A 20,864-nucleotide genomic window follows, 5' to 3' on the forward strand; every position below is an offset into this window, starting at 1 on the left:
AGCACCGTTCCCCGCCGTTCCCTTCCCCTCTCCAAATGTGTGAGGCCGGGTGGCAGCGCAGGACAGGCTGGGGGCCCGCCACCAGCTGCTGTCTGATCAGTCATCTTCCCCAGAGACTTGTCAGGGCCTGGGGGGAGCTGGGCCTGCCGGGCTCCCCACGCAGCACACCTATAAAGGCTCGCTGTTGTCACAGTGCTTTGGGGACACGGTGATTTCCACACGGGTTGGAAATGTTGCGTGTGGTAGCGCTGGGCTGGGTGCCTGCTCTGAGTGGCTCTGTGTTCGTCCTGGCTCAGCCTGTGCGTCAGGCATGCTGAGAGACTGAAGTAAGAGATGAGCTCAAGTCTTGAGGTTTCTGATCCCTCAGGGGGATGAGAAGCAGAAGGTGCCAAAAGTACTTGTGTGCACAAGGAGGGAAGAGTTTCTGTTGGCTGTATTCGGGGCAGTCAAGTGTCTGTGGAAGGATGAAGTGGGGGATAGCTAGACTTCTCTGCAGCTACTCCAGCAAAGGCTGTTGGGCACTGAGGAGGGGATGCAGCAGGCAAGAACCAGGGTACCTTTTCCTGCCAAGAACTAAACGAGCCCAAATCACAGAGGGCACGTTGTGTCTTGTTATGCACCTTCTGCCGTCGTTCCCTGAGCATTTACACTACCCTGTTCTGGCGCTGTGGTGGGAAAAGGGTGGCCTTTCTCCCTGGCTCCTCACTCCCGTTCCCAAGTTCTCCCTTTTCTTGAGCCACTGAAAGTGTGCAGCCCCAGAGCAAACTGGCTTGTGGAACTGATTTAGGGTAAGACAAACTCGGCAGAAAGCATTTTTGCTCTGGCTGGCATCTTGATCCAGTATGTGCTGCAGCCATGCGGGTGTTCGCACCAACACAAAGGCTGGGAGAACAGAGGGCAAGGCGGCGCCTCCTCTCTCAGCAGCGAGGCCAGGCTTTCCTGGCTTGGGGAAGGATTGTGTAAGGTTTTTTACAAGCGCCCAGCCCATCGGGAGCTTCTCAGAGATACCCCTGGTATCCGGATGGGGTGGCCTTTGACCACCTCTCCTCTGCAGCGGCTCCCACAGTCCCAACATTCATAGTGCCAAAACCTGCACATCAGGGGGCTGAACATCACACCTGATTGCACATTTTCTGATGGCAGAGAGGGAGAAAGTCTCAGGGATTAGAACAGTTGAATAAAAATAACCTGTGCTTTGCCCGCACTCCTTCAAAACCCCGTGGTGCCTGCAGCAGCCTCGGGCTGCTCTCAGTCTGGCAGTTGGAATCAGGCAGAGCTCCAGCCCCGCTTGGTTCCTGCCTGCCGTCAGGAATAACTGTTGGTAAAGCACCCGAGGGAGCAGAGCCCTCAGTGAGGCATGAGAGCAGTAGGCTTCTCCCGAAGGAGTGACAGCAGACGTGCAGCCCTGGCTCTCACCCCTTCTTGGGAGGACAATGATCCTTTCTCAGCCCTCCACGACCCCTTTTGGAGCTTGCTGTCACCCTGCCCAGCAGTTACCCTGTGCCACCCCTTCAGAGGTGTGGGAAGGAGGCGATGGAGCCTTGCCTGGCCGTGCCTGAAGTAGTCACTGCTACTTGTCTCCCACTCCTCGACTCATGTTCTCACCCTAGAGGCAAAAGAAATGCACATGTTTGCCAAGCCCAGGTTAGCTTTCTCAGTGCCAGGAAGCATCTGTAGCCGTCCTGTTTCAGTGTTGGTGGGGACTGGAGCTGATCAACAGCATTCTGCTGGTGTCAGAAGCCCAGCCCTGGGAACCACAGCCACGTTTGCCACTGCGAGGGGTCCTTCCCCTTCCCTCTGCAGTCAGAGGTGCTGCTGCGTCCCGGGGAGACCCTGTGTGTGTGTGTGTATGTGTGTGTGTGTGTGTGTGTGTGACCTTGGGGATGGCACTGTCCTCCTGTACTCTTTCAAGCTCTCTGGAGCTGATGCCAGCATCCCTGTCTCCAGGTTGTTTCAGACGCCTCTGACACAGGTGGCATGAGTTTAGATGAGGTGTCATTTTGAGGAGTTTAGATAAGGGTCATTTAGATGAGATGTTGGGGGATATGGTATAGGGGAGAACTTGTAGGGCTGATGGTTGGACTTGATGATTCCAAGGGTCTTTTCCAACCTGAATGATTCTGTGAGTTGCCTGTGCCAGACAGCCAGGATGGACTGGACGCTTGAGCTTTTCACTTGGCTTTGGTGGCTCTTGGTTACAAGGGCAGATTGGCATGAGGACAAATGGTTTGGGCGCAGCGCCTGTCGTGGGACTGCCTTTGCTAGGGTTGAGGGCAGGGCAGGATTGCTTTGCTCTCTGGGGTCCGTTGCAGTTTGTGGCTGCAACTCCACATTTGTGGCTACTTGTTGCCCCGAGTGTTTCTAGAACGTGTCCCAGTGACATAGGGTAGGTAGCACAGAGCTGCCAGTGTGCTCCCTCTGACCAAGTGCTTGTCTTGGAGGTGCCTCCTGGCCCTGCCTGAGTGGAGCTGTGGGGTCAGTGCTCGATACGCAGGTGAGGGCAGGACAGGGTGTTCCTGAGAGCATGCCTTGCCTCCTGCTGAGGGAGAAGCAGGCTCGGTGGAGCTGGGCTAGGCCAAGATGCTGTCAGGCTCCACTCTGTGCCCTCAGATGGGAGCAGGGCCGTGGGATGGGGTGTGAATCAGTGCGCCAGGAGCTGCTGCAGGCTGCCAGCACTTGGGGGTGGGCAGGATCCACGTGGCTGGGTCCACTCCCCCGCAGCAAACCCCTGCAGATCTGTGAGTGCTGCTGGGGTCAGGGTGTGCAGCCAGGGCAGCGAGGGAGGAAGCCTTCCCAGCTCTCAGCTTTCACCACCTCCACTGAGGCGCTTCGAGTGGAACCTTTTCAGTGGGTTGTTCCAGCTCTCCTCTGTCAAAGCCATGAACAGCCGAGGGCGAAATCGGAGAGCAAAACTGAGACTAGCAGCTCCATAGAGGAGCTGGCTGTGCCTGAGAGGGCATGTCTAAGGGGGCAGTGGTGAGCATCCTGCCTGCCCTGCCCTCTCCTTGGGGCACGAAGAGCAGAGGTGTCCTGTTTCCAGGCCAGGCCCCGCTGACGCTGTCTGTAAACCGGCGGGGAGATGAATATGCAAGGTGCAGTCATGCTGGTTAAGCTCCCAGCTGGTGGGTGGAGGGGGAGGAACTCTCTTGCCAGAGAGCTCTGCTCTCATCTGTCACAGGAGACTGTCCCGGGCCTGCTCCTGCTTCTGCCCTTTTTTCCTTCTTAGGGTGTTACTTGCTCCCGTTCCCTCCCTCTTACATGGGGCACTGTTTGACTGAAATAGCTGCTGCCCCGAGCCATAGGGCAGGCTGCCCTGGCTGCCCCTGGAGACTCGATTTTGCAGATCAGGGCTTCCCTGTGTCCTCGCCCTCTGCTCTGCCTCCAGGTCTTGTTAGTGCCAGCAGCCCCTCTGGGCCAGTGTTATTGTAGTGGCAGCCGTGAGCATGACAATTGCTTTCCAGGTTTTTAATGTGGGCCACATACGGAAGACCCCCAGTTGTATCTTGGGAGCTCTGACAAGCCCATGCTTTTGGCAGTAAGCGTTGTAACAGCTGTGATGAGGTAGGTTTCCTCACTGAGTGCTGTGTGGGGCTTCCCATAAATGCTTCAGTGAAGGTTGTGTGAGGGCACTGGCCCTGGGAGGGCCCGACGCTGGGGCAGAGACCAGATCCTGATGCTGTTGGGCCTTCTCCACCTGCTGCCATGCTCGCTCTCTCCTCTCTTTAGGCCACTAGTTCCTTGCCAGAGAGTTTGACCACAGAGAGTCGCCAAGATAGCTGGGCCAGGAAGAAAGCGTCGCACCCCTGACCCAGACTCCATTACCGACCCCGGCGGGCCGTTTGTGTCCTCCAAACGGCTGAAAATGTCCAGCAGCACCAATGCCCCTGGCCAGAGGAGAGTGTCTCGGGGCTTAGATGATGCCACCAACAAGAAGAAGCAGAAGGATCGAGCCAACCAGGAGAGCAAGGAAGGTGAGAGCCCCTCTGCAGGGCTGCAACGAGCAGGCCCATGGTTTCTAGGCACTGCAGGGTGGGAGCCTTGCAGCCATCTGCTGCAGGATAAGCAGATTTAACTAATCGCTTCCTGCAGCTGATGGTGACCCATGTGATGTGGGATCTTCTTCAGCACAGTGTCCTCCCTGGACCTGTAACCTCCTTCCTTCAGGCACTACTTAGGCCCAGCTATGTGAGAAAGGTCAGGCCTGTGGCCTTGTTAGCTTAAGCCTGGAGCTGGCCTTGGTGGTTGTTTCAAGACTTTGGTTTTGGCTTGGGTTGAGCTGCCTTGATCCATGGGGAGTGGGACTGAAGCCTGTGGGCACCCTTGCAGCTGGAGACAGTGCTGCTTCCCCATGGATGTGCCAAGGCCACATGCTGCGAGGCAGCGCCAGGGTGCTGACAGCACCTGCCAAGTGTGGGGCCCGTGGGTGGGGCTGATGCTTTAGCTTCTGGGTCAGGGCAAGGTGTGGCTCAAGTGAAATGGTTGCTGTGGAGTAATTCCCTCTCTAGCTCCTGTGTGTCCGATGACAAAAAACGATGCTTCAGGTGCAGGGAATACCTGTGGGCAGGATGTAGGCAAGAGTCCCTGTGGCCCTGGAAAACTGCTTGATTTCTGTGCCTGCTCCGTTATGATTGTTGTAACCTCAAAATCACAGGGTGTTTTATAGGCCAAGGTAAATGAGAGCTTACTGAGTTCTGTGCTGGAATGGCCGGCTGCAGTCCCCGATTCAAAATCCCACGGTGCAGAGAGTGCAGCGTTGTGCCTTCTTTTAAGTGGGAGGTGTGCTCTGTCTCTGGTAAGGCCTGACCCTCTGCACCTTCTGAAGCAGGGGGGCTCCTGCCTTCACAGTGTGGTCATGCTGCCTCCATCCCCCTCTGTGCAGGGGTGATGAGGGGCTGGAGCACGCTGTGGATCCTGCAGGCAGTTCCTCTGCAGCGCTTCTCCCACCACCAGCCCCAGCGGCACCTTCGCACCAGTGACCATGGTGGTCAGCAGAGGTTTCCTACCGGTTTGTAGCCGGTCAAGGGAGGCAGTGACAGCCCTCTTGAGTGCTCCGGGGTGGGGAATACAGCCCCCGTTGCCACTGTTTGGTTGCTCCAAGACATGGTGCTGTTGCTTTGAGCCCCTTGTCTGGTAGAGCTCACCGCCCTGTGGGGGTGGTGCAGGCCCTGAGATGCCTCTGGCTGTCGGAGGTAATCCTGCAGGGAGCGGGGATTAGGTGTCAGGTCAGTTTGGTCCCAGCCTTATCTAGTAGGAAGTTTTGGCCGTGGACATCGGCAGCATTTGCAGGAACAGGAATGGTAAAGTGCAGCTGGGCCGTGCGGCACTGTTGTTAACAGCAGAATTGGTTTGAGCACAACCACACATCAGGCTCTCCCCGTCGGATCAAGGCAGGGCTCCTCTGAACAGCCCGGTGTGCTGAGCAGGGGCACACAGCCTGGTTACCGCAAGCTCCATACTGAGACATGCCTCAGAGCAGTGTGGTAACGTGTTGCTCCCACTGCTGGGTAGACTGGGATATGGTAACGTGGCCCAGAGCAGCTGTCCTGGGGTCTGGCTTGCTGTGATGCTGTAGGCAGGGCTCCAGGGAAGGGAGAGGTGTGAGAAAACAGAAAATGGGGTAAATGAGCAGCATGTGGAGGATGAAAGGCCTGGGCAGAGGTTGAGGGGAGAAGGAAGTGATGTGTGAGATGCTGGGTGTCAGCGTGTGCTGGCCCATGCTCTTGAGGTGACAGTGACAGACCTGCCTGCGCTCTGCTTCTCTGCCCGCCAGTGTCTTGCCCCGAGCTGGAGCAGGCTGAGGCTGCCCCGGAGAAGGACTCGGAGGAGGGTGAGTCGAGGTGTGCGCTGGCTGTCAGCGCATGGCTGTGGCGTGCCCTTGCCAAGGGAGCCGAAGCTCTCGCCTCGGCTTCTCCTTGTCACTGAGCAGAACTAACCCCTCGCTCCCTCGCCTCAGCGTTGATCTTAACGGGCTGCGGCCTTCCCGGGGCGGAGAGGGGCGCACGTGGTCTGCGAGGAAGAGGCCCTGGGCACGGGGCAGGCTGCTTCCCGCTCGAGTGTGACAGTGTCACCGAGCCCAGCCCTGGGACACCGGGACGCCAGCCTCTGTCCTGCTGGTTTCTGAGCAGGAGCCACGCTGGGCTGGGAAGATCCCAAGTTGTGTCACCCAGCAGGTGACAGCTCTGGGGGCTGGTTTCTGCCCTGGTCTGGCTGGGCCTGCTTTGAGGACAGAGTAGGACATCCTTGTGCCACAGAGGGTAGAACAGACCTGATGGAAATGAAGGTGATGGAAATCACCTTTTTGCCTTGAAGGCTTCAGGACACCACAGGGCCAGACCTGGAACCTGGCTGGCACCTGGGGGAAGGTCTGCCTGTGAAGGAGTGACACTGCTGTGCCATTTTCTGCCTGGGTGCAAAGTTCTTGCCTGGCTGGTGAGCCTGCCCGTGTTTCAGCTGTGTTAACAAGTGCTCACCTGGCAGGAATACAGTGTGTGCTGCTTGATTTGCATCTACAAAGGGGAAGTGGCAATTTCTGATTGTGGTCAGAGTCCTCTTGAATCCCCAAGAGTAATTCTGTGGCTTCCTCATTCCCTGGGAAAGCAGCTATTGCTTTGTAGTTGGCAGGAGCCACCCCTTCTTCCCAGCCACCGCTGCTGCACGTGACAGGGCTGGGAGCAGCGCTGCCTTTCTGATCTCTCCAGTTCCCACCAGGATTTCACCTGCCCTGCTGCAATATGTGCTCTTGTTTGTGGCCTGTCTGATGAGAGCAGGTTGCGAGTGTCCTGTTTAATTGGCATGATCTGTGTCCCCTGTGTTGACCTCCATGAACTGAGCGTGTGTTCAGGCTCCCAAGCCAAGTGGCACCGCAGGCTCATGCCCCAGTGAGTGGGTGACACTTCCCTCCCTCTTCCTAGAGTTGCTGCTGGATTGGAAGCAGAACGCTGATGAGATCATCGTCAAGCTGAACTTGGGCAGTGGAGCTCTGAAGGTGGAGGATGTGGATGCTGCTTTCACTGACACAGACTGTGTGGTCAAACTACCAGGTATGGAGAACAGAGCTACTGCTGCAGGCGTTTCTCCAGCGGGACTTGGCACAGCTCTGGGCTAGACGTGGGGCTGATCCAGGCAGGCTTAAAACCTTTCCTTCAGAGGCAATGCCCTGCTGTCAGCTGGCACAGGTTCAGCAGGGCCGAAACGAGAGCAGTGTAAAAGAAGAAGGGTATGGAGCTGGGGAGGACAGGAGCTGGCCTCTGCGCCAAGTGAACAAGTGCCCGCTGGTGCTTCTCTGTCCCCTCCTCACCGGGATGACTGACTCGGCCCTGGGTATCCCTTGGAAAGTGACTGTGCCCCTGAGGGCAGGGAGGCCCAGGGCCTTCCCTTTGGGAAGGGGGCCAGCCAGATGTACAAAGCAAATCCAAGGAAGCTGGCTGAAGACTCCTGGGGTATGGTGGCAGCCTGCCTGCAGCCTCCTTGGCTCTGGATGAGTGCTCCCTTGATCCTCGGGGCAGGTGAAAGGGGGCTGTGAGTTAGGTGACAGCTGCCTGGAGCACTGCCTGAGGTGCGGTCCCCCTCCGCTTGCAGACGGGCGCCAATGGAGTTGCCAGTTCTTTGAGGAGATTGAGAGCTCCTGCAGCAAGGTCCAGTGCAAGAAGGGCAACTTTCTACAGCTGGTGCTTCAAAAGAAGATCCCCCTCCATAACTGGTCTTCGCTTCTGGTGAGGAGGGGAGAATCTGCTTTTTGAGGGAGCTTATGGAGCCCGGGGGAGCTGGGGTGGGGGATTTTTCTCCCTGCTCTTCAGCTGCCCGGGGACCAATGTGGAGGCACATCCTGCATCCATGTGCTCTATGAGGGGAGTGAGACAGGTTCCTCTGTCCTAGGGAAGGGGGTGTCATCATACCCCTGTTCCTACCTGCCACACACCCTCTGGGTTCTGGAGCAGAGCCCCAGCATGCTCTGGGAAGGGGGAGTGAGGGTGAGAGGCTGGCAGAGTATGAACAGTGTTTTTACCTGGATACATTCCCACTGTGCTGCATTGCTTTTCACAGAAAAGAAGGAAAGACGGATCCAAGGAACTGGCCAAAGGGGCCACGTGCTGGGAGAACGGGAAGGAGAAGGCTGCTTCTGCAGAGGTGGTCCCTGAAGAGCCGAGGGCTGAAGGTGCAGAGCTGCCGAGGTCGCGGCGAGAACCCTCCAACCCCAAACGTGCTCCGGGAAGAAGCGAGGCCCTGGGAGGGAAAAGCCCAGCCAGCCCAGGGACGCAGAGCGGCCCCAGCGCCAAGAGGGCAGTATACCTCAAAGTGGCTCCCACCGAAGAGGAGCCAAACGCCAGAGTCACTGGGAGCGTGGAGCCCAGCAAAGGGCACAGCGGGAGGGCAGGTGGCCGCCGCAATGGCAGAGCCAGCCAGGTCGATGCGCCCACAGCCCTCGCAGACCTCACACCACCACTGGAGAAGGTACGTGAGGACTGAGGCGAATGGAGGAGGGGGGCACCCCTGCTCCCTCAGCCCCCATGTGGGGATGCTGCTGACACAGGGACCCATTCCTGCTGATGAGATGAGCTCTGGGGTTCCGCGGGTGTTGCTGAGGGGCTGGTGTGGGCCTGGCTGTGGTGGAGGAGAGGGTGATGTGAGGACTGCACCTCGATGAGTGGATTGTTTTGGGCCTCTTACCCCAAAAAGGCCATTGAATGACTCGAGTGTAGCCAGAGAAGGGCAACGGAGCTGGGGCAGGGTCTGGAGCACAGGTCTGCTGGGGAGCGGCTGGGGGAACTGGGGGGGTTCAGTCTGGAGAAGAGGAGGCTGAGGGGAGACCTCCTGGCCCTCTGCAACTCCCTGCCAGGAGGGGGCAGAGAGGGGGGATGAGTCTCTGGAGCCAAGGAGCCAGCGCCAGGCCCCGAGGGAATGGCCTCAAGCTGCCCAGGGCAGGATCAGGCTGGCTCTGAGGAAGGATTTCTGTGCAGAAGGGGCTGTTGGGCGTTGGAATGGGCTGCCCAGGGCAGGGGGGGAGTCCCCGGGATCCCTGGAGGGGTTGAAGAGTTGGGCTGAGCCAGCGCTGAGGGATCTGGGGGAGTTGGGAATGGTCAGGGTGAGGTTCATGGTTGGGCTGGAGGAGCTGCAAGGGCTTTTCCAACCCAGATGATTCTTTGACCCCACGGTTGCTGGACTGTGGTACTAATGGGGCTGAGCCAAGCGTGGGATGTGTGGGGGAAGTGGGCTGTGTGGAGCTGTGCCTGCCTGGCTGGCAGGAGTCACAACAGGTGGGCCGGGGCAGCTTGGGAGCAGCAGTGCCTGTTTTTCACTATCTCTCTCTCCCTTGAAAGGCTGTGGTTTTGGCCAAGGAGGCTGTTCCCGTGGAGATGCCGCCTCTTGCAGCTACCACAGAGGTGTTCCCGCACCGTGTTGCCACTTGTGTGGAGAAGAGAGTCCTGCAGCCAGGCAGCCCTGTGGAGGCCTTGCGGAGCCGGGACTGCACGCCTGTCCTGGGAGAGAGCTCTAAGACTGTCCCAGCAGCCACTCCTCCCCCGGGCAGAGACAGTGAGAAGAGGGACTGGTCCAAGGATGATGTGGCTCTGGAAGCAGCGGCTGATGGTGGGTAACTGGAGCCTGGGGATCAGCCTGTTTGGGAAGGTCCATCTGCTCAGGACCACTCCTGGGTCAACCTGCAGCGTTGCCTCAGCATGCAAAGTAGGTAAATGTCTCTCTCCATGGCTTTTCTCACTCAGAGCCAGAGCCTTTTGTGAGCCTGACCTTTGTCAAGAATGACTCGTACGAGAAAGGCAATGACCTGGTGGTAGTGCATGTCTACGTGAAGGAGATCCACAAGGAGACATCCAAGGTGTTGTTCCGGGAGCAAGACTTCACGCTGGTGTTCCAGACGAGGTATGGGCATGCCTCGGGGTGGTGCCGGCTGCTGTGGAGCTCCTGGTTGTGGCTGGGCTGCATGTTTATTCGCTGCTTCTCACTCACTGCCAATTTCTTTGCAGTGACACAAACTTCCTTCGCCTCCATCCTGGCTGTGGCCCCCACACAGTGTTCCGGTGGCAGGTGAAGCTCAGGTATGGCTCCTGTTCTTCTAGTCTGCACCAGGGTGAGGGAGCTGAGAGTGCAGAGCTGGAGCAGGAGACGGTCCCTGCTGGTGGGTCTGTGCAGGGAATGCTCATTTCTGCACCTGGGCATCTCCCTTACACTGTGCTGGACTAATGCCCCAAGCCTGGACTGCTGCAGCTCTGGGTGGTGGCTTGCAGGGGAGAAAATCCCAGTGCCTCCTTGCCCGCAGTTGCCCTCAGGCTGTTCTAGAGCTCTTGGGGACAGGCAGAGCAGCCTGTGTGTGCTTTGGGCGGGATATCCAGCAGGAAGGGGCATGTGGAGCCAAGCAGAATGGATCTGCCAGGAAAGGGGCCTTCTCTGTGCTCAGTGTGGCCAGGCTCGAGGGTTTCCACCCTCGCAGTGTCTGCCCAGAGGCCATGGCCCTGCCTCTACAAGAGGCTTCAGCATCTCTGAGGCTGCTGGGGGTGGATCTGAGGCACCCCTGACTTGCCACATGTCTTGCAGGAACCTTATTGAGCCGGACCAGTGCACATACAACTTCACAGTGTCTCGCATCAACGTCTGCCTGAAAAAACGCCAGAGCCAGCGTTGGGGGGGGCTGGAGGCTCCAGCCACACGAGGTCTGCACCCTGCCTTCTTGTCTTGCCTGCCTGCCGCCCCCCAGCAGGGCAGGGGCCCCCCTCACCGCCGGCAGCTGCCGGTTGGTGCCAGATCCTCTGGTGTGGGGTTGTGGGGAAGGAGAGAGACTGAGCGGGTACAGGTAGGAGAGGTGTGGGACAGGACAAGCCAAGTGCTGAGGGAAGGGCACTGCTGCTCCCCTTGCTCATGGGGAAGAGGGGTAGGAGAGAGCCTGTGTGTGAGCATGGACCGAGCGGCTCAGCCCCACCGTGGGCAGCGCACGGTGCTGCTAACCACAGGCCCACCCTTCCCCCTTTTTAAGGTGCAGTGGGTGGTGCAAAGGTTGCCATGCCTACAGGCCCTACCCCTCTGGACAAGAACCCCCCTGGCAGTAACCAGCACCCCCTGTCCAGCAAGGAAGAGGCCCGAGCCAGCGACAAAGAGAAGCCACGAGTAGAAGATGGGGGTCTGGATGGTGTGGCAGCCCGTACAGCCCCGGAGCATGTGGCAGTGAAACAAGAGCCACACATCCCATCGGTGAGTGGGGCCCCACGCTGGATTTGACCTGGGTGGGAGGAAAGGTCCTACTTGTGGGACCCCACCCCCTCAGTGTCACTCTGGGGATGGCAAACTGCTGTTGAGGAGGTGGTGGTGCTCCTCAGTCCTAGCTGGCAGGATCAGGGGCTTGTGGGAGATGGTGTGATGGCTCCAGCTCTGTCTGAGGGGTGCCTTGGGCTTTTTGGGTTCCTCTGGTGTTCCCAGAGAGACCCCCCTGAGTGCAACACCCTCACACCCACCTCTGCTTTGGCAGCCCAAACCGACGTGCATGGTGCCACCGATGACGCACAGCCCAGTGAGCACTGAGAGCGTGGAGGACGACGAGGATGAGGATGAGAAGAAGAAGGTCTGCCTGCCTGGTTTCACGGGGCTGGTAAACCTGGGCAACACCTGCTTCATGAACAGCGTCATCCAGTCCCTGTCCAACACCCGGGAGCTGCGGGATTACTTCCATGGTGAGCCCACGCCGGGAGCCCAGCAGAGCCCTGCCACTCAGACAGTGTAGCCAGCAGCCACCCTCGCTCTCCTGTGTCTCTTACAGATCGGTCCTTTGAGTCAGAAATCAACTACAACAACCCGCTGGGGACGGGGGGACGCCTGGCCATCGGCTTTGCCATGCTGCTTCGAGCGCTGTGGAAGGGCACACACCATGCCTTCCAGCCCTCTAAACTGAAGGTAGGGCCACAGGTGCTATGCAGGAGGTAGTTGTGGGTCCCCAGCCCTCTGTGGGCACTTGGCTGCCCTGTTAGTGCCACGGAGAGCTGTGTGGGTGGGTGTAGACAGACTGTGTGGGGTGTAGGCAGTGCTGCCGGGGGGGCTGCTGGCCAGCTGTGACCACTGTGCCTCCTCCCAGGCAATCGTGGCCAGCAAGGCCAGCCAGTTCACTGGCTACGCCCAGCATGATGCTCAGGAGTTCATGGCCTTCCTGCTCGATGGCCTGCACGAGGACCTCAACCGCATCCATAACAAGCCCTACACAGAGACCGTTGACTCAGATGGGAGGCCGGACGAGGTGAGGACGTCCCTCTGCAAATCTACTGTGAGAGCAGCTCTAGCCTGGGTGGTTTAGTGTAGTTCTGAGCCCTTTCTCCCCACAGGTGGTAGCTGAGGAGGCCTGGCAGCGACATAAGATGAGAAACGATTCTTTCATTGTGGACCTCTTCCAGGGCCAGTACAAATCCAAACTGGTGTGCCCAGTGTGTTCCAAGGTAGGGCAGCCCTGGAGGCTCTGTCCTGGTCCTGGCTGCGCAGCAGCAGGCTCCTGACCCTCAGAGAGCACAGGACAGGGCTGACTCTCAGGTCTGAGGGGCTGCCTCCCTGCTGATCTCAGCCACAACCGCTTCCCACAACTGAGTGTGCTCTTGCTTCTGCAGGTGTCCATCACCTTTGACCCCTTCCTGTACCTCCCTGTGCCCCTCCCGCAAAAGCAGAAGGTGCTGACAGTCTACTACTTTGCAAAGGAACCTCACAAGAAACCCATCAAGGTAAAGAACACCATCTACTCTGGGGAGGGAGCCCAGGAGGGCTCCTGGAGGTGTCTCAGGTTGTGTACAGCAGGCTGAGCCTCGTGTTAAGTAACCAACATGCCTTGGTGTGGTGTGACTATTGTGGTGCTTTCTTGATGGCAGTTTCTCGTGAGTATCAGCAAGGAGAACTCCAGTGCCATGGAGGTACTTGACTCGGTGGCCCACAGCGTGCGTGTGAAACCAGAAAACCTGCGCCTGGCAGAGGTGAGAGTGTTCAAGCTAGGGAGCAACCTGTGGGCTGCTCTTGTGGGTGTCCTGGCTCCCAGAGCTCTGCAGGGAATATGGGCATTGACAGTTGCTTGCCCATGTCCAACACATCCATGGGATGGGTCATTCCCTCGGGGCCTGGCGCTGGCTCCTTGGCTCAAGAGACTCATCCCCCCTCTCTGCCCCCTCCTGGCAGGGAGTTGCAGAGGGCCAGGAGGTCTCCCTCAGCCTCTTCTCCAGACTAAACCCCCCAGTTCCCTCAGCTGCTCCTCATAAGACATTCTCAGGAGAGGAAACGTGGGTCAGCCCTCACACGGTGCCACTCCACTGCTTTTCTGGCAGGTGATCAAGAATCGCTTCCACCGCATGTTCCTGCCATCCAACTCATTGGACACTGTCTCCCCCACGGACCTGCTGCTCTGCTTTGAGGTGCTGTCTCCAGAGCTGGCTAAGGAGCGGGTGGTGGAGCTGCAGGTCCAGCAGGTAAGAGGGGATTTTGAGATACACAGAGAGGCTGAGCAGGAGAGGGGGAGCTGCACGCAAGGGTGACGAGCTGCAGCGAGCACGGATACCCACTGAAGCTGCCCAGGTGCCTTTCCCTGCCCAATGGGTCCTTTCTCCTGCAGCGTCCGCAGGTGCCCAGTGGCCCCGTCGCCAAGTGTGCAGCCTGCCAGAAGAAGCAGCTGCCCGAGGATGAGAAGCTCAGGCGCTGCACGAGGTGCTATCGAGTCGGTTACTGCAACGTGTGAGTTGGCTTGGTGCCTAGCAGGGAGGGATGATCTCCTGCCTTGAAAGGCTGGGTGGGAGAGCTCAGCTCACTGGGAGGAGGTGGGATAGGCCTGGCCTTTGGGAGGAAGCCAGTCTGGCTCACAGCGCTCCCCTCACCCCCAGCACACCCCTCTGGCCCTGCCGTGCTCCTGCCTGGGGCAGTCGCGGATGCTGGGTTCAGCAGGGGCTGTATGTGTTACAGGGCATGTCAGAAAACACACTGGCCAGACCACAAGGCTTTGTGCCGCCCCGAGAACATCGGTTTCCCCTTCCTCATCAGCGTGCCGGAGTCCCGCCTCACCTACGCCCGCCTGGCCCAGCTGCTGGAGGGCTATGCAAGGTGAGCGTCCGGGGAAGGAAGGTGCTTCTGCCCCACAGCTGAGCTGAGCCCTCTGCTTGGCCAGCTCTGACTGCCACCTCCTTGCCCAGGTACTCAGTCAGCGTGTTCCAGCCTCCGTTCCAGCTGGGCCGTATGTCACCAGAGCAGGGGCTGCAGCCTCTGCTCCCAGACAAGCTGGAACCCCCGGCCAAGAGCACCTGTGCAGCAGCCACGTCTGCCTCCGAGCTGGGGGACGGGGACAGAGCTTCCAGCCTCCTGCAGGAGCCCCCGCTCTCGTCAGCTGTGCCCGAGCTGCACCCGGAGCTGGCGGACACCGGCACTGTCCGGAGTAAGGTCTTGGCAGCCAGGAGTTCCCTGCTGAGCTTGGATTCGGGCTTTTCTGAGCACATGGAGTCGCAGGGCGACAGCTGTTGTGAGAAGGAGCCGTCCTACGAGAGAGCCCTCAAGCCAGAAGGTAAGAGGTGCTGCGGGGTAACTGCGTGTGTACCATGAGCTCAGGCACTCCCGAGACAAAACAGGAGCAACTCCTCCTCCTTGGGGTGTCCTCCCACCACAACATCTGTTCTCCCCTTGTGAACTTGGCCTGGAGACCCTTGGGGAACACAAGGCCCTGGGAGCTGTGTTTTGGCAGTGCTGCCCCACCTGAAATGCCTGCCTGCCCACGCTCTGCCTTGCCCTGGCAGGGCCCACGGGGCAGAGCGGAGACCTGATGAAGAAAGAAGCTGGAGTGTTTTTTGCTGTTGTGGGAAGGCAAGGGGCTGGCAGAAACCTCCCGAGTCCTGTGGGAGGGCAGAACCCGGTGCGGGCTGAACCCCTCAGGGCTGTGAGCCGCAGCGTTTCCCTCGCTCTGACTCAGCTGCACAGGAGCAGCCTCTCGCGCTCGGCTGCCTGCCTGTCACGTTTCCAGACACTCGTCTCAGGATGGCAGCAATGTGCAGCGAAGGGGCAAGGCAGGCAGAGGAGCGCAGTTTGCCAGGGGCAGGCGCCTGCTAAAAATAGCCAAGGACACGGGGCACGTGGTTGTGTCCCTGCAAGGCCGTAGCATGTGAGGTGGGGGTGGGGGCACTGCAAATTCTTGGCCCCTACGCAGGGCAGACAGGCAGTGCCACCACAGATCTGTCCCCGCCTGTCCACAGCTGCCATCCCTGGGTACCAACACACTCCAGACTCGCTGAGCGCCCGCACCACACAGTTCTACATCAACAAGATCGACGCTGCCAACCGAGAGCACAAGCTGGAAGATAAAGGTGAGCCCAAAGCCCCAGAAAGCGCCACCTTCATCCCTTGTGGCTTCTGGCAGGGTCGTGGATCTGCCTGGCTGAGGAGCCAGAGGCTGCCTGGCACAAGGTGAACCCCAGATGTGACAGCGGCCTGAGGCTGGGCAGTGAAAGCTGCATCTGGCTCAGGGGAGGGCAGGGCTCTGCTGCACAGAGCTGCTGCCTGGAAGTTCTTAGGCACGACACTCCTGCTCTCCTCAGCAAATAGACCCAATTCCCTTCAACCTCCTATATCCGCGGAGGGTCTGTGATCCCTTGTTGGGGTGGGATGCCCCCATCCAGCGGTGGCTACGTAGGCGCTGTCGAGAGGAACTGTCAGCCTTGTGTCCCACTGCTGTGGGGTGGTGAATGTGACCATGGGGCATTTCTCCTTTCCTGGTAGCACTGTGCGATCGCTGTATTGAGCCAGGATGGGCAAGACTGCTCCTAGCCCTGGCGAGGTGGCCTGGCCTGGTGTGGGGCAGGTATGTGAAGTGTGTGCCCCTTTGCAGGTGACACTCCCCTGGAGCTGACAGACGACTGCTCCCTCGCCCTGGTATGGAAGAACAATGAGCGCCTCAAGGAATTTGTGTTGGTGGAGTCCAAGGAGCTGGAGTGCGTGGAGGACCCAGGCTCGGCCAGCGAAGCAGCCCAGGCTGGCCACTTCACCCTGGAGCAGTGCCTCAATCTCTTCACCAAGCCCGAAGTCCTGGCTCCGGAGGAAGCGTGGTGAGAAAGGCAGCAGGGTGGGTTCCAGCCCGTGGGCCCAGGCAGCAGCGGGGGGTTTCCCAGGAGCTGCCCAGGCCTGCACCCTGTTTCTTCTGGCAGCCAGGAGTGTTGGCCTTCCCTGTGCTCTGGGGAGGGAGGCCATAAACCAGCAGGGAGCGATGCCAGTGCTCCACAGCACTGTGCTGGCTTGTCCCTGGCACGGGAGGCTGAGACCTCCCGCGTCTCCTCTGCCAGCCCCACATGTCGGGGGGACCTCGGGGCTGGGCTGGGCCGGGCCGCGAGGCCTGAGGGTCTCCCCACGCCGGTAATGACCCTGCTCCTCCCCCAGGTACTGCCCCAAGTGCAAGCAGCACCGCGAGGCCTCCAAGCAGCTGATGCTGTGGCGGCTGCCCAACGTCCTCATCATCCAGCTCAAGCGCTTCTCCTTCCGTAGCTTTATTTGGAGGGACAAGATCAACGACATGGTGGACTTTCCCGTCCGGTGAGAGTCTGGGAGGGGTGAACTGGCTGAGTTGGCGCTGCCTTACAGCCCAACCTGTCCCTGCCTAACGCTGACCAGCCCCGATTTGTCCCCGTGTCTCTCCGCAGAAGCTTGGACCTGAGCAAGTTCTGCATTGGCCGGAAGGGCGAGCAGCAGCTGCCCATGTACGACCTGTACGCTGTGATCAACCACTACGGAGGCATGATTGGGGGGCACTACACAGCGTACGCCCGCCTGCCCAATGACAAGAACAGCCAGCGCAGCGACGTGGGTGAGGACCTGCCCTCCCTCTTTGCCCTCCCCGCTCCTGCAGCCGTGGCCTGTCAGCTTGCTGTAACCCTTCTCTCCTCTCAGGCTGGCGGCTCTTCGATGACAGCACAGTCACCACCGTGGACGAGAGCCAGGTGGTAACCAGATACGCTTACGTCCTCTTCTATCGCCGGAGGAACTCTCCTGTGGAGAGACCCCTGCCAGGGCACCCCCCAGACCACCGAGCCGAGCGCACACCCTCTGCCGAAGCTGCTGCCAGCCAGGTGAGAGCTTGCGTCCCTTTCGGCGCTGTTGGAGCCACGTGGAGCCTTGAAAACATTCCCAAGTGCCCACGCACAGGGCCCGGCCCGGTATCTGCCAGCACCCACGGAGCCTGGCGCAGCTGTGGTGTGGTTTCTGCCCCTCTTCGACACCAACCACGTGTTGGGTCCTGTCTTGCCCTGTTCTCTCTGTGAGCTTGAGACAGTCCCTGCCCTGAGGGACGACAGGAGAGCTGTTTCCTGTCATCAGGAGTGGGAGTGCTGGTGGGAGGGCCCTGGAGGAGGCAGGAGAGGGCCCAGCCTCGCTGGGGTCTGTGCCGGAGGAAGGCTGCGAGCGGTGCAGCAGGAGCTGGCCGTGCCAGGGAGCAGTGAGAACCTGCCCTCCACAGCCGCTCTTGAGGCAGGGTGTGGGGACGCTTTCTGCTGGGGCCCAGCTCGGGGCCAAGCTAGGTGCAAAAAAGGCAAATGCCAGCGCTGAGCCAGAGGCCTGGCAGCCTCTGCAGGGTGCTGAAGAGAAACCTGCCAGAGCGAGCTCTACTGCTGGGCTGCCCAGGAGGGGAGGGGAGGGGTGGGCTGGCCCGCAGGCTGCTTTTGGCATGTGCTGGCGGGCAGCGATCAGGCTGATTTTTGCGTGAACATCGGACACGATGGCCCAGGCTGGGGCGTGACGCAGCGCCCACCTGGGCAGCCCCCACCCTGCATTGCTGTGCTGCAGCCCTTCCCTCTGCGCTCAGCTCCCCCGTGGCCCCACGGGCTCTGAGGACAATGCTCAGCTCATCTCAAGGCACGGTTGCACACGTGTGTGCCCTGTGGGGCTTCCTGACCCGTCTGGCTCCCGCAGCCCTCGGCCTGGCACCCTGATTCTGTCCTCTCAGCTGGGGACAGGAGCTGCCTGTCCCTGCAGCCAGGGAGTGTCCGGCACGTTGGTGTCCTCCTGCCTGGGCTGTTCCTGCCCTTGTGGGGGTGTGCTCTGTGCGTGTCCTCGAGCAGCTCCCCTCGCTGAAGGGGGGGTCCTGGCAACAGGAAGGCTGTGCTGCTTCTCCCACGCTGGCAGTGGGAGCCCTGGGGGTCCCGAGGTGGCACCGAGGCTCACTGTCTGCCCCGCGGCGCTGGGGTTCGGTGGGTCCCCTCGTGGTGCCGGATCCCCCGCAGCGATGGGGCACGTTGGATCCCGCCAGGGCTCAGCGGGTCCCTCGGCGCTTCGGACCCCCCCCTGCACCCTCCCAGGCACTGGGTGCCCTCCAGAGACCTGCACCCTGATCTGCTGCTCAGCGAGATCCCCCCCGCCCCGCTCCCTGCACAGTGAAGGGCCAGGCTGTGATTGACTGCCTGTGGATAATCCTCCTGGAACCTGGGCTACGATTGGCTGTCGAAGCATCCCCACCCACCGAAGCAGAGCTGTGACTGGCTGTGCTGTGACCGCGCCTCCCACTCCTGCTGCCCCAGCTGGCTCTGGATTGGCTGCCGTCTGAAAGATCCTGTTTAGAGATCCTAAAAAGCTGGTTTGTGATTGGCTGTTCCCTGCCTCCTCGCCGCCCGGAACCCACCAATGCCAGCGCATCGTCTCCACCGGGATCCGGCTGCCCGTTCCGCTCCCCACGAAGACCTGGCCTGGCAGCTGCCCACGCTCCCTCCCGCAGAGCTGCCCGGCTGCGCCCCACGCTCCGGAGACCCCGAAGACCCCCGAAGAGCCGCGGGGGCGGGCGCGACCGCGATGGTGCTGCATGGGGAGGAGGGCTGGCTGGGCACAGGGCTGGGCTTGCAGGTAGCCGCTTGCCCTGGGGGATGGCGAGGGGTGTTGCCCGTTGTGTTCTCCAAGTGCTGACGCAGGTTTCCACATCGCAGGCTTCTCTGATCTGGCAGGAACTGGAGGCTGAAGAACAAGAGCTGCAGCTCGAGGCGCCCCAAAGGCCTGCAAGAAACTGCTGGAGGCCCCGTGGCCAGAAGCGGAATCCGGGCATCTCCCAGCACCCAGATGAAGGCTGCGTCAGATACTTTGTCCTGGCCACCACGGCCGCAATTGTGGCTCTCTTCCTGAACGTCTTCTACCCGCTCATTTATCAGACCCGCTGGAGATAGGCACGGGGACATGGCCAGCTGCGGGAGCAGGGCTGCCGGGGCACACGCTGTCCTAGAACACTTGCACGACGAAGACATCGGGCAGCAGGACAGAAACTGCCGGGAAGGACTCACCAACGGAAGTGTGGGGCTGTCGGCTCCTGCCTGTCTGCTCTGGCATCTCCCGTGCCAGCTGGCAGGGCTGTGTGGCCAGCCCGCTGCCTTGCCAAGGCCCAGAACCAGCAGCCCATCTGCCCTCCCTCACCCTTGCTGCCTGCTGGGAGCCGGACAGACCTCATGGCTACCTGCTGCTCAGGAAGGGACGTTGCCACTGCAGCACGGCTGGGGCCTGGGAGCCCCCACAAAGGAGCATCACCCTCCTCTGGCTCCCACAAAAGAAGCAGAGACCTGTGGGAGGCTACAGCGAGGGCAGGATGCCCTGACACGGGTCCTGGCTCCCAGCTGTGCTGCTGCAGGAGCCTTGCACTCCCTGGGGCTGGCACAACCAGGCTCCTGGGCCAGCCCGCTCCCTCCTGCCAGCGCCCCACTGAGCCTCCCCGTGCCAGCTGCCCCTGCACCAGTTGTGCTGGGGCCAAATGGGCTTGTTGCCGCGGGCTTGTGTGCTTCCCTGGAGACTCAGCCCCCACCGCACCTCCTCTCCCCTCAAGCAGCTGCTGGGGTGCCCAGGGGGAGCACCTGCCTCCGGGGGCTCCTGGCTCCCCCCAGCCCCTAGCCGCGTGGGACATGTGGGCTGTCCCTGGCTGTCTGGGGGTGGGATGGGGGGGCCAGGTCTGCCGGGGGCACCTCGTTTGCGAGGGGATTTGCTGCCCTGTGCTGCGGGAGAGGTGTGGGGTTGGGGAGTGCAGGTAGGACCTCAGTGTGTTAATAAAGCCAGGTTTTTCCAAAGAGATGCAGCGTCCCTGTCCTGTGTGATGGGACCCTGCGCTGTAGCTGCTGCTGTTAGTGTGCCTGAGGAGACTCTCTTCAACCTAGTCCCTGTGCCCTGGGCTCTGCTGGGTGCCTGGTGCACCCTGTGTGGCAGCAGGCTCGGGGCAGAGCTCTGCCTGCCGATGCCAGAGGGCATAAGCTGGGCTCCCCCTCCCCAGCCCTGGAACGGCAGCCCCGGCGGGGCGCATGCAGGAGCTGGGGAGCCCGGTGGGGCCGGGGTACGGGCTGGAGCTCCAGAGGTGTCTGACATTGAGACGTGTTGCCCTTGACTGAGCGTGGCTCAGACTGCTCTGGCGTGTTTGGGTGGGAGAGGTGACTTCAGAGCCGTGTGACTTCCTTTTCCGTCTCCGCTGCCGTCCCGCCGGCGGTGCCCTTGGCTGGCTCGGGGAAGGATGCTTGGCAGGGAAGGGGCTTGCCTGTGTTTCTGGCTGGGGCTTGAGCCAGACACGGGGGAGCCCAGGGCTCCATCCTCCCACTCGCTTCGATCCTGCACCCCTCTCACACGTGTGCAGCAGTGCCCTCCCTGCCAAGAGCCGGGGAGCCCGGCGGGGCTGTGCCGTGGTCATAAGGTGGCTGTGCTGGAACAGTCGCCTCATTGTCTGCAGCCCTGGGCCTCGGCGACTTCCCCCGCTCGCCCGTGGCGCTGGCCTCGTGGGGCTGAGTCAGTGCCCGGCGCCGGTGGGGTGACCTCTGCTCCGCCTGGCACCGGCACCCCGGGGTTGGGGCGCACAAGCCGCTGCCTGCACCTGCCTGCCCAGCCTCCCCGCAGGTGGGTGGCCGGCAGCGAGGCCCGGGCTAGGC

At 60.7% G+C, this 20,864-nt stretch overlaps 3 protein-coding genes across 10 annotated transcripts in view; all 3 read left to right on the top strand.

Moving 5' to 3' along the window:
- Positions 1 to 3,807, top strand: part of LOC113484857 (laminin subunit beta-1-like) — a gene marked incomplete at its 5' end in the record, with an annotated part of 26,584 nt that extends 22,777 nt beyond the window's left edge. The window contains one exon of the mRNA XM_026857537.1: positions 3,727 to 3,807. Within this exon, the coding sequence (XP_026713338.1) occupies positions 3,727 to 3,807 (81 nt within the window). The remainder of the gene's footprint in view (positions 1 to 3,726) is intronic.
- Positions 2,071 to 20,858, top strand: USP19 (ubiquitin specific peptidase 19). 8 transcript variants are annotated; one of them, XM_026857366.1, is made up of 27 exons: positions 2,071 to 3,561; positions 3,727 to 3,971; positions 5,771 to 5,827; positions 6,912 to 7,040; positions 7,579 to 7,712; positions 8,044 to 8,451; positions 9,318 to 9,585; positions 9,720 to 9,876; positions 9,981 to 10,052; positions 10,549 to 10,664; positions 10,985 to 11,199; positions 11,474 to 11,675; positions 11,762 to 11,895; positions 12,074 to 12,232; positions 12,318 to 12,428; positions 12,594 to 12,704; positions 12,849 to 12,950; positions 13,296 to 13,436; positions 13,580 to 13,698; positions 13,924 to 14,061; positions 14,151 to 14,515; positions 15,198 to 15,308; positions 15,830 to 16,046; positions 16,375 to 16,527; positions 16,635 to 16,798; positions 16,882 to 17,060; positions 18,903 to 20,858. In XM_026857366.1, the coding sequence occupies exons 2-27, from the start codon at positions 3,863 to 3,865 to the stop codon at positions 19,134 to 19,136; spliced, it is 4,305 nt and encodes a 1,434-aa protein (XP_026713167.1). In that variant the 5' UTR covers positions 2,071 to 3,561; positions 3,727 to 3,862; the 3' UTR covers positions 19,137 to 20,858. The 8 variants fall into 8 exon arrangements, with proteins under 8 accessions (XP_026713167.1, XP_026713166.1, XP_026713169.1 ...); XM_026857365.1 differs by having other exon boundaries at positions 2,071 to 3,971; XM_026857368.1 differs by having other exon boundaries at positions 2,071 to 3,971; positions 18,921 to 20,858.
- Positions 19,147 to 20,864, top strand: part of QARS (glutaminyl-tRNA synthetase) — a 16,949-nt gene continuing 15,231 nt past the window's right edge. Inside the window, exon 1 of the mRNA XM_026857540.1 lies at positions 19,147 to 19,258. Coding sequence (XP_026713341.1) covers positions 19,147 to 19,258 — 112 coding nt within the window. The remainder of the gene's footprint in view (positions 19,259 to 20,864) is intronic.

The sequence above is a fragment of the Athene cunicularia genome, assembly GCF_003259725.1.
Source record: "Athene cunicularia isolate RWA chromosome 12 unlocalized genomic scaffold, athCun1 chr12_part1, whole genome shotgun sequence".
Lineage (NCBI taxonomy): Eukaryota > Metazoa > Chordata > Aves > Strigiformes > Strigidae > Athene > Athene cunicularia.

Coding starts and splice junctions, on each gene's coding strand:
- USP19 (XM_026857365.1), top strand. CDS start 3,863: ATGTCCAGCAGCACCAATGCCCCTGGCCAGAGGAGAGTGTCTCGGGGC. Junction 11,200..11,473: donor AAGAGCCACACATCCCATCG/GTGAGTGGGGCC, acceptor CTGCTTTGGCAG/CCCAAACCGACGTGCATGGT. Junction 14,516..15,197: donor GAGAGCCCTCAAGCCAGAAG/GTAAGAGGTGCT, acceptor GCCTGTCCACAG/CTGCCATCCCTGGGTACCAA.